The sequence below is a fragment of the Mixophyes fleayi genome, chromosome 2, assembly GCF_038048845.1.
Source record: "Mixophyes fleayi isolate aMixFle1 chromosome 2, aMixFle1.hap1, whole genome shotgun sequence".
Taxonomy (NCBI): domain Eukaryota; kingdom Metazoa; phylum Chordata; class Amphibia; order Anura; family Limnodynastidae; genus Mixophyes; species Mixophyes fleayi.
In genome coordinates this window covers 367,045,955-367,058,613 of record NC_134403.1, presented here as the reverse complement: position 1 = coordinate 367,058,613, position 12,659 = coordinate 367,045,955, and the positions used below count along the sequence as shown (strand labels likewise).

Here is a 12,659-nt window from a genome sequence, read left to right as displayed (position 1 = left end):
ATTCAGGGTATTTACTTAGAGCTCTGTGTCTGTAGCCTGCATGCATCAACTGCAAATTGTTATCTTTTAATACTAGACAATGGATCTGTTATGTTCTCCTCCACTTAAACATTTTCAATTAGGATACTGTTCTTTTGTTCAGGATATTAAATATTTAATAAGCACTACACTAGATCTACATAAGAGCAATAACCAAACTAACAAATAAAAGTCTATTTTGCAGGGTTACAGCATGTGTGCAGGGGAAAACAAGCCGGATAAAACTACAAATGTGATCACTGACTTCTATCTTGTGAAGGCAACTTCTGAACAAGTAGAAAGAAAAACACAAGACACTCCCCAATTATAGCGATGACCCCGTGTCTTTCAAGAAAGGGTAACCAGGAGAAAAGGACTTCAAACCAAGACAGCCCAGAGGAGATGAATACAACAAAAGCCGCTGGTTGGAGGGAGGCAAAACCTTTCTATGCTCCGATACTGAAAAGAGAAAGAAAAAGGGAGGCTGCCAAGTAAAAAGTCTAGCGGCAATTATTGCTCTGCACAAACACTGTTACTCTGCACTGTCAGGGTGGGCTTCACAGAATAAAGACAAACCCACCCTTTCCTAACTTCCAGGGTGTGTAAAGCCAGGCAAAAAACAAACAACCGTTGAGAGGCCACACAGCATAGCGCTCCGGAGGTTTAAGGGCTCGTTCACATATGTGCGTTGGGAGAATGGTAAAATGCATGACAGCCAACGCACCATTTTTTTTGTAAATAGATTTCACTATCATGTATTAGTAATGGGTCGTGCAGCATTCTAAAAACTCTAAACGCAGTGCTACAAGTGGGAAGGCCTTTGTTAGCGTCTGAACAGCCCACTTACAGCAAGTAGGTGTTAACAAGCCATAAAATACGACTATTGTGCTCACATTTATCCAGTGAACGAGCTGCACCACTGGTAAAGCTTGGAGTCATTTGGGGCAGATTGATGGTCAATATGAAAGTGTGAAAAAAAATTTTTGGAGTCTTTCACAAACTTTTATGTTATCAATGTGCCAGCTCCTTAGAAAGATTATTAGTTCCTAGTGAACCGGCAGGTTGCATTACTGCATCATAAAAGTGCGCAGTGCCTATACCGTCACCCCCTCCCAATCACCCCACTATCGTTCAAAGTTGCTCACACTTTCCTGCGTTGCTGGAAGGTGCCATGTAGTATAAATAGTCACGGTCGGGCACAAATATATGATATAAGTTAGGAATTATTGAACTTGTTTTAAAAAAGAAGCTTCAAGCAGCATATGATCATGGGGGGTATTCAGTGCACAGCAGATGTCCTATTAGTAATTCACATTGAAGGACAGGAGGTCAGCTACTTTTAGCAGAAAACCGCTGATAACAGAACAATAGGTTACACTCAGCTGCATGGCAAATGTAATTAGAATGTCAACTATCTACACTCGAGGCCTGGAAAAAAAAAATAAAAAAAAATATAACATATTTGTGAATGCTATTAGTATAACACAACTTATATATCTAAGGGGCTGGGTACACACTATACAAAATTTCTCTCAATGCGATATCGTTAACAATTGTATCAATGACTAAGGAAAAAAAAAAATAGTGCCAAATCAGTATGTCGATTCATGTGTACACTCTAAACACATTGTACATGATTTGCCTTCAGATCCGTGCTCTTCATCGGTTATAACCATGGCCTGAAACGATCACGACCCTGCACACTCTATAGAGATCTACCGGTCCTGAGTGTGTACACACTGCATAATTGGAACGACATTGTTCCATCATTGAACGAGATTTTAAGTTTGGTTAAAATATCAAATTAAACTATACAGTGTGCTTTGGAAGGATAATCATTCATTGTTGCAGCCTACACACTAATGTGATATCGGGCTGAACACCCCTTAATTATTTGATTTGCCCGATAATGGGCTGAAATCACTGTAGTGTGTACCGAGCCTCAGGCTTAGGGCTCCTTTAAACTTACACATCAAAGCAGAAAGGTATAACTCTTCACAATGTAATCATCTGTAAACAAACAGAATATGACCACCGCCCTGCTTGTCCTTTACATACTCTATATTTGTAATAAAAACAGATGTACTTTTAAAAAAAATAAAAAAAATATTTAAAAACAAAAATACAGGAATTTTGTTGGAGGTAAATATTAAATACCCTGAGGGTCTTTATCTCTCCTGTATCCTTAAAGAAAATCATTCTGGTGCCTAGATCTGACCGGTTCATGAATCGTACATTGTTTTGTCCACCTCTGCAATGTATGTAGTTTATATATAAAGTATTTATAGAACACCACTTTCTACACAATCACAACATACAGTCAAGAGATAAGAGCATAACAAAGAGCTTACACAACAGTAATGACCTTAGGTGTAAGTTTTGTTGCAGACAATAATATCTGTATTGTCAGTATAAGGTGGAAGCTAAACATTAAGTATTGATGAGGCAGCTAACACTAGTCGTTTGTCAGATGTAATAACGCAGGTTAACAGACACTAAAACACACTGCATTTCGATTATGTTCCCTTGTAATCTACCATTGTGAATCATTTTCTCATCAGTCTACGCCAAAACTTTAGATGACTTCCGACTGCAATCGCATTGTTTTGTTTTCACCTTGATTTTCAGTTATTGGTGTTCCAGATTCCATACCTGTAGATATAAATAACGGCGATACATTTGGAACAATGTGAACAGACAGTTTTGTTTAGTCATGAGATATACAATGAACTTGTTACAAATACCACAAAGAGAGTTACTTTATAAATCACACCGTTGCACATAGTTTGTCTTAGAGGAGAAGTCAGGTTTTGTAACGTAACAGGTCAGCCAACTCAACCACCGCTTCATCCAGCCACTGGAAAAGCATCAACTTGTGACCACAGACGGAGTTACTCAGACTTCCGGACTGTGTTTCATTAGGGTCACTTATAGGAGGCAGGATTTTGACGGATCTAACTTTAGAAACTAAAAGTAAATAAAAAATTTAGCAGTTACAGAAAATTGTATTGATTCAACCAAGGACACTAAAAATGACTGTGAAGGCTCCGGAGCCAACACATCAGGCAACAAAAGGGTTATTGTGAGCAAGTGTCCAAATTATTTATAAGTAATGCCACATGCCATCCAACTGCAGGCAAGAAATACCAGCACCATGCAGACCTACCCTCAGCCTTGTAAAACAATTTATGAAGCAAAATAAAAGAATATGAACACAAAATGATCGGATAAAATACTTATGACCAAGATCCACAGTGCAGTAGATTAAACTAGTTTATACTCCTCTCATGAATGACTGGAATAATTTTTAAAGAATGGGCAAAGCATAGCTGGTCTGATGTCGAGTTGGGCATAATTTACACTCCAAAAAAGCTGCCCGCATCATAGACATCCACCTCTATACCTGTAGCATATGCCCCAGGAATACTTACACCCACATTCACACACACAGAATCTGGTCATAAGCACAAGAAAAGTTGGTTAACATTTGTTTTGATAGCAAAATACACATTTGCTATTAGGCTTGTTATATTACAGCAGATATAATATTCCTTCTTACGTACAAATAAAAGTACCAAGAAAAAACAAAACATATATATTTTTAAATACGCCCACAAAGTCCTATAATATATCCACGATTGATGCAGAAAGCACTGATAAGCTTCAGAGGTGAAAGCTCTCTCAGCCAATCAGAAGCTGCTTGTTAGTGCTGGTGACCGTCATCATCGTCATTTGCACCTGCCCACTAGCAGCTCCTGGCAGACATATACATGTCTCCGTGCTGGTCTGCAAGAGCCGTATTTACTGTTCTCTGTCTACGTTAGACCGCCCCTGCACTCCCCGGTCTCACCTCTCCAGTCATAAGGAGATGCAAGTGTCAGATGTGGGCAACTATGCATGCGTGTAGACGTGTACACTTCTTGTGGGCATGGCAGCGCCAATGATTTGTAACTTACACTACACAAACAGGTGTACATCCAAACTCAGCATCATGCCCAATGCCACGGTCACTAACTACCATCCAGGGTTGTGCAACTGGCAAAATACTGCTGCTGTGAGCCACTTAGGAAACCAAACTATCACTGAAAGTTCTTTACTGAAAGTCACAATGATTTAATTGGACGGAAACCCCCATAATTTCACTGGATGAAACTGGAGACTTCTTCTGCGTTGGCTCTACCTTCCCTGCTAGCAGGGATACAGTGCTGTCACAGTGACTAAGGACGCTGGCTGTTTGCTGGCATCAGGCCCCTCCATCCATTAAGTGTTGGACTGCACTGGTGTTAAAGGAAGCTAGATGAGTATTACATTTTTGTATTTCTGCACCAAATAAAGAAACCTTTACAGATGTTACCAAGGACAACATTATGTATATTGTCTCTCCACTGACCATCAAATAGGATTCTTGAGGTATGTCTCCTTCACCCCTCCAAAATGGTCATGACTGTAATAAAAGCACTGATGCAATTGTTATTATCCATATAAAATCAGTAATATATGCTGCACTCCTAGCTAGTACTGGTAAATTGCCCGATCACAAGCACCATACCCCATATTAATAAATTTGCTCTTCCAATCAGTGTGCACTCATAGAGGAGTTATCCACCTTTGAATGACTTCGCTTCTACTAAATATTTGTCTTTGTGGCATCCTTCTGCACATCGTAGCCATGCATTTATATAATCAGGAAGACTTATTTAATGTGTTGCCAAGGAATTAGGGTTAGGCTTTGCTGTGCTCTCTGTGCTACATACAATTGTATCCAGAGAGCAGCATCGTTTAGATTGTAAGCTCAAGTGGGGCAGGGACTGATGTGAATGATTACGTATTCTCTGTACATCACTGAGTAATATAATTTATTTAGCACCAATCAACAACAATAAATTATGAAGCTCCATGCACCCAAAACATTTCCTTATTGCAGTTCCATAATCAAATGTAGCCAGTTTTAAATTCACCCTTAGATTACTTTGCACTAGTGTCCCCCAAAACCCATTTTTTTTTGTAATCCTCTTGTACATACACTCCCTTAGACAAGTAGCCGCTGTTTATAGAAGCTGTGATTTCGGATGATACACGTACCCAGACTGTCACTCTGCATGTTTGATCTACTAATAACATCTCATTAGGACGGGTAACCAGGAACACACAGTGATGTGTGTAAATATTAGCATTGCCACCAGCAATACCTTGCAGCGTATTCAGGCAATAAGAATGTAGCTAAGAAAATTGTTGGCTCCAAGTTGCATTTTCCTTAAAATCGATAAGCTTAACACTAAAAAGCAGCAAATGAAGCGTTCTGTGGGAGAGATAAAATGTGGAGTCCAGCCTCAGCGTGACTCAGTAAATGTTCCTGGACTCTAGAAGTGTACCCCAGTGCTCCCAGCAGTCATTGGATAAGAAACCTGGGATTAAAAGATGCATGTCTGATCTCTTTACAAGCTCCATTTTGGGTTCTTATGAACCATTGGAGACCAGAAAATTGTTGTAAAGGTCTCCAAGCCAATAAATTCTACCACTGCATAACTTATGGACAGTCTTCTAAATGAAAAAAAATGTCAGCACAGAACCGAGTGCAGGAAGGGGTAGCAACAAATACTAATACACACAAGGCAATGGACAGACTTTAAAGTCACACAATTATGTTGTCATTTAGTTTTACCATTTAATATGCAATAAATTATTTGTAGTAGGCATGAACTTGCATTTAGAAACATGCAGAGCTCCTTCCTATTTACGAACAAAGTTTTTCTTTATAGCAATATGTTCTAGTAGTGTGAATGGGCCTATGAGTCAGTAGGTGACTCACAGGTAAAAACAGTTTCATCACATCTCAACCTTGTGAAATGTAGCTGTGGGTCGACCCAGAAATAAAATATATAATCACTGATAGACTATGGTAGGTTTGTGGCTTCTTCAATAATGATCTGCTTTAGCCTTAACCCTGGCACAATGAAAGGCACTTTATTCATTATCATGAGGCTTCTGGTACATGTCCCATCTACATGCTGGACGGTATGTATGAGAGTTAGTCAGTGTGCAGGGATACAACAAGTCCTGGCGTGCTGCCCCGGGACCTGGCTGCTGGGACGGTCACAGACATATCAGGAGCACCCTCTGCTCCCCCATGTACACAGCACACGGGCTGCGGAGGAGAGGGGCGGGGAGGGGAGGCCGCACTGCCTGCAATTACTAAACATGAGAGGCTGGGGGAGCGGCGCCATTACAATAATGTCCTCCTCCTCCTCCTGCACTCACATGTTTATTCAAATCAGCCGCGGCATGCACCAGGAGCACCCAGTCACCCCCGGGCACCCGGAGCACCCAGTCACGCCCTCAGTGCCGGGCACCCGGAGCACCCAGTCACCCGGAGGACCCAGTCACCCCCTCAGTGCCGGGCACCCGGAGGACCCAGTCACCCCCTCAGTGCCGGGCACCCGGAGCACCCCCTCAGTGGAGCTCCTACCTCGTACAATAAGCCCCCCATATTATATGACCGCTGCAGCAGGATATTTATATAATAATTGCCCCTCCTGGTCAGTGTATGTATTAACCACTGAGGTACCAGAGCCTCCTGTCCCCCAGCACCCCCCCCCCCTACAGATGGGGTCCTGCACCCCCCACACATTGCACAAACATCCAGAGAGAATATCATATGTATATATCAGTGACACACAGACATGCCCCCTATAATACACCTGTGTGGCTATAATAAAAGCATAATATTGGATATAACACCACCCTCCGAAATATGTGACACAATAGCACCAGGACTGATCCAACCAGAGGATTAATATATAAAATGTGCATCAAAGCCTCAGACATCTCACTACAGGTAAATGCACAAGACACAGACATAAATGCCACTTATTACACTACTGAATACTCTGCAGACCAGTCAGCAGCTTGCAGTAGCAGCCTTTATTATATTATTATAGTCTACAGTTTAAGATCATTGTTTAGGATATTGCTCCCATTCTTAGCTCATCTCTGCATCCCAAACCTGCATCCAGATTACAGAGGCGAGCATACAGTTAATAGCTCCTTTATTCATCTGCCATAGTGAGCACAATAGTATTTAGGGAACACGTCTTTGGACTTGTAGGGACAATTACCGTTTTGTTCTGAACTAGCCTGTATATTAGCGTAGACAGGATTGTAAACACTACATAATACGTGCTAAAAGTTGGTCAAAAGCTCCTGGAACATATGCATTGCCCTCTGATCATGGCTTATATTCATCCACCTCGTCAGCACAGCAGGGGCCTCATTCTAATTAATGGTTGCCAGTCTTCACCAACAAAGCAAAAAGCTAACCTATTATTTTCATAATAAAAGCATAAGCAGAGTTCCAAGGTCACTCCAAACGACCAAAGTGTCATCCATCCTCGTTAGGCACAGACACAACCACGTACATTGTTGTTAAATACAGGCACACGGCAGCCAGATTTTGGCGACGAAGCGATTCATAATGCAGTAGTCATTATCCCGAGGCTTCATCTCCCGGCCTACAGCACATATCACATTCCCACTCCATGTATATGAACGGCAGTCATTCTCGTGGTATCATGAAAAATACATACTGGGTTTACAATAAATGACTTCCAAGCCACAAGGCCACATCTGCATATTAATAGGACATTAATCTGAGATTTGTCAAGTTTATATTCGGACATGAAACTTTATATCCATATATACAAATATAGACACTTAACCAGTCTAGAAGGTCTTGCATTGTAACCATGTTTAAGTGCAATTTTATTTAACCACACAGATGACACAAAAAAAAAAAGCCAAACACATTTCCTCTGTGGCGATTTTGTCCAGATATTGAAGCCAGTGCATATACTCATCTATAACCCTTTACCGAAATGGACAGTAGCCAATTGTCACGAATCATATAGAAGCTTTATCCATATATTTGCTCTACAACGGATGGCAAGAGCGTTTGAAGAGTAAAGGGTCTATTGCGTCAGTCTGCAAGCAGGCCTCGGCCCCGAGTATAAGGAGAAAATAGTGGTATGTGCAACACTGCAGGCCGTCAGACGTAAGAAAACCAACATTTAAAAAAAATGTAAAAAAAATAGAACACCCTCAAAATTTACTACGAACTACAGTGCACACTTATTTCATAATGTGACGTAAGTAAATGTTAGCCGAGGGTTAAATCAGTCCAGGGAAAAAACAAACAAAACTACCTGTAAAGAAATCTGTTGATTAAATAATTATCTCTGTATTACACTGACAGAGGGGTGCTTCTGACTCCCATCAAATCACACCACTTCCAAAACTGCAATGGGCTTGACAGACAAAAGCCTTCTGTCCCCCTACCACAGTGAAATCCATATAAGAACAAACTGCTACGTCAAACCAAAATAATATATATATATATATATATATATATATATATATGTATATGCTTTCCCGTAACTGAACATGAAGCAGCAGCAACCTCGCGGCTGTTTTCTACATCACAATGCAAAAATACACACACCGTGCTTTTTTTTTTTTATTGCTTTTTTCAGGTTGCAAAGATAACATAACCAAAATGGCACACCGTGCCCTCTGACCCCTCGCTTCTGGCAGAAATAAAGCTCTTTGTCCCTGTGATTTCACACAACAATACGGGACCTATTAATTACACCAGCCATTTGTGGAGGTAGGAAAATGCTGGGAGCAAGCACAGGCCTTGAAATGTGATTTTTCTTTTTTTTGCTTTTACAGGTTGGTACACGTCCCACCCCTACCCCCTGACTGTTATCCATGTGGCTATGCTTTGTTATAATGTACTGCTTGCTGTAACTGGGAACGCCCCACAGGAGGGAGGGGGGGGGGGGTGTTAGGGCTACTCTAGGTGATTTTAAAAAAAAAATACTTTAATACATTTACTTTCAAATGACTCATCAATTAAAATAAATATAGCACTGCTTTAGTCCAAGCAAAGCCCCTCAATGAGCAATCCTCTGCCACCTTTATCAAGCCAGCAGCTCCGAGATTGCTCAGCAGACTCTAGGTCCCTTTAAAAAGTATGTTAAACGCAGAGCACGGAAATGAATATGTAAAACAAGAAGTACCAGGGGGTGGAAATCAGGTCTGTAAACATGGAGAGAATAAAGAGAGATACAGAGAGATTTGTAACGCTCCATGACAAATAACTGTCAATGCTTTTCTCTGTTTAATAACATTAATAATACAGAAAAAAAAAAAAAAAAAAAAGCCCAACTAAATTTATACATTTCCTTAAAATATTTTGTTTGCTCATTCACGCTCCCCATGGAACTTAGGACATTGTAAATTCAATACAGCGGACACTGTGCAAAAGATTTAAAATATACTTTTAGAAAAATTGCTAAATCAGATAGTTTCACAGCAATTTTATTAATCTAGTAATAATGCCAGTGTAACCAACTTCTGTGCATTGCAAACTAAGATATTAAACTAAAATGTCAGTTTTCACTGCAGATGTCAAATTGTCCACGCAGGTCTCATGCAATACACAATTTTTTTTTTAAAGTCTAAACACCCCCTTTATAAAGAAGCAGATTATAGTGGAACATTAAAGGTTAAAAATGCAGAAACTTTTTTTTAAAAAAAATATTATTAATACGGATGACCTAGTACTCCCACCACTACACACCTCTCCTCACCGCTTCCCCTCTCTCCACCTTTATGTGCAGCTACCTGGACACTTTGCATTTAGAGAAATATATATATATCTCTCTCTCTCTGAATCAGGTAACTTTTTTTTTTACGCAAAGCCAGGACATGAATTGACAAAAAGATTAAAACAAATTTATTGACACATAAAACATAAAAATCAGATCATCAATACACAATATAAGGGCAGCGTGTCAGAACAGCATAGATGCATATTTTACAGGACGATGGATAATGTACCCAGCACCAATCTAGGTAGGCAGCCAAGTTTTAAACAATACACTGATAGGACTAAATAATAAAAACAATAACAATACAGTAGTACAACAATACTATAATAATATAAATATGAGAAGGTACATAAAGGGGGGGGGGTAATTGTTTGGGGATAAATACTAAATAATCAGGGGCACATGGGTCATATAATAGTAACAACAATAATAATAATAATAATAATAATAATAATAATAATAATATTGGCTGATGGCCAGACAGGTCATACTAATAGGGGCACATGGGTCATATAATAACAATAATATGAATACTAATCAGGGCTGAGGGCCAGATGGGTCATATAATAATAATAGCGAATGAGGGGCAAATGTGTCATAATAATAAGGACTAATAATAATAGTAATAAGGGCTAAGGAGCAGTTGGGTCACATAATAATAATGGGGCAGATGGGGAATATAATAAAATAATAGTAATATGAAGGGATAAGGGGCAGAGGGGGAATATAGTAATAATAATGGGGCATATAATAATACCAGGGGCAGATGGGGCATATAATAATAATAATGGGGCAGATGGAGCATATAATAATTCCAGGGGCAGATGGATAATAATAATAATAATATTAATATTAAGAGGTGAGGGGCAGATGGGGAATATAATAAAATAATAGTAATAATAAGGGCTGAGGGGCAGATGGGGCATATAGTAATAATAATGGGGCATATAATAATAATAATGGGGCAGATGGAGCATATAATAATTCCAGGGACAGATGGATAATATAATAATAAAATAATAATAAAATAATAGTAATAATAAGGGCTGAGGGGCAGATGGGGCATATAGTAATAATAATGGGGCAGATGGGGCATATAATAATAGTAATATTAAGAGGTGAGGGGCAGATGGGGAATATAATAAAATAATAGTAATAATAAGGGCTGAGGGGCAGATGGGGCATATAGTAATAATAATAGGGCATATAATAATACCAGGGGCGGCTGGATGTGGGGTAATAGATGACTACATAATATCATGTCATTGTTCAGGGGCACCTGGGGAGGGGGGCCCCCGGGGCCCTCGCCCCCCTGGCAGCCCGGGCTGATCCCCGCAGCGGGCTAGGTGAGGACATGTCTCCGCTGCTGCCTCTTCTCCCTTCACATCTCCCCGGAATCCGGTGTATTTACCGCCTCCCCCCCTGCTCCCCCCACCCGCGGTAATTATAATAATCCGGAGTACTAATAAATTATGCTAAGTCGCGGTGTGTATGAATATGAATATGTAAAACGCGGTAATGATTACCTGCTGCTGAACTCTCATCTTGACTCGCTGCTCCTCCGTCCGCCATTTTGAATATTTTAACCAAAATCGCCCGGCCGCTAGCCCCTCCCCCTCCCCCGCGCCGGCCCCTCCCCCGGCTGCTGCTGCTGCTGCTGAGAGCGGCTTTTTTTTTTCTTTTTCAATCAATGTGCTTTATTTAAAACCGACACAGTGAGCATTGGCTGCACCTCCTCTGCTGTCAGTCAGTTGCTGCAGGTGCTTGAGGAGGAGAAAAAAAAATAAAAAAATAGAAGGGGCGGGGCCTGGTCCAGCTTTTTCTCTGTGGACGGTGATGTCACCGGGAACGGTTGGTCACGCATGCGCGATGGGCCAAGCAGGTGGCTTTTTAAAAAAATAAAAAAGCTATTACTAGGCAACCTGTGGCTGTAACAGGTGGGGTGGGATAAGAAGTTTCACCATGTCCTGGCATCAGAGGCTAGAGAGCTGTAGGGTTGTGGCAGCTGAGAGTGGGACTACAAGTGTCAGCATGTCCTGGCAACAGAGCCTGGAGAGCTGTAGGGTTATGGCAGCTGGGGGTGGGACAAAAAGTGTCAGCATGTCCTAGCAATAAAGGCTGGAGAGTTGTAGGGTTGTGGCAGCTGAGAGTGGGACTACAAGTGTCAGCATGTCCTGGCAACAGACTAGAGAGCTGTAGGGTTATGGCAGCTGAAAGTGGGACTACAAGTGTCAGCATGTCCTGGCAACAGAGGCTGGAGAGCTGTAGGGTTATGGCAGCTAGGGGTGAGACAAAAAGTGTCAACATGTCCTGGCAACAGAGGCTGGAGAGCTGTAGGGTTGTGGCAGCTGAGAGTGGGACTACAAGTGTCAGCATGCCCTGGCAACAGAAGCTAGAAAGCTGTAGGGTTGTGGAAGCTGAGAGTGGGACTACAAGTGTCAGCATGTCCTGGCAACAGAGGCTGGAGAGCTGTAGGGTTGTGGCAGCTGAGAGTGGGACTACAAGTGTCAGCATGCCCTGGCAACAGACTAGAGAGCTGTAGGGTTGTGGAAGCTGAGAGTGGGACTACAAGTGTCAGCATGTCCTGGCAACAGAGGCTGGAGAGCTGTAGGGTTGTGGTAGCTGAGAGTGGGACTACAAGTGTCAGCATGTCCTGGCAACAGGCTGGAGAGCTGTAGGGTTGTGGTAGCTGAGAGTGGGACTACAAGTGTCAGCATGTCCTGGCAACAGAGCCTGGAGAGCTGTAGGGTTGTGGCAGCTGAGATTGGGACTACAAGTGTCAGCATGTCCTGGCAACAGGCTGGAGAGCTGTAGGGTTGTGGTAGCTGAGAGTGGGACTACAAGTGTCCGCATGTCCTGGCAACAGCCTGGAGAGCTGTAGGGTTGTGGCAGCTGAGAGTGGGACTACAAGTGTCACCATGTCCTGGCAACAGAGCTTGGAGAGCTGTAGGGTTATGGCGGCTGGGGGTGGGA

General features: G+C 41.7%; 1 protein-coding gene across 1 annotated transcript in view; it reads right to left on the bottom strand.

The window, feature by feature from the left end:
* The window catches only part of POU2F1 (POU class 2 homeobox 1), a 100,265-nt gene extending 88,989 nt beyond the window's left edge, over positions 1 to 11,276 (bottom strand). Inside the window, exon 1 of the mRNA XM_075197358.1 lies at positions 11,213 to 11,276. Coding sequence (XP_075053459.1) covers positions 11,213 to 11,258 — 46 coding nt within the window. The 5' untranslated portion in view covers positions 11,259 to 11,276. The remainder of the gene's footprint in view (positions 1 to 11,212) is intronic.
* Between the last annotated feature and the right edge of the window lie 1,383 nt (positions 11,277 to 12,659).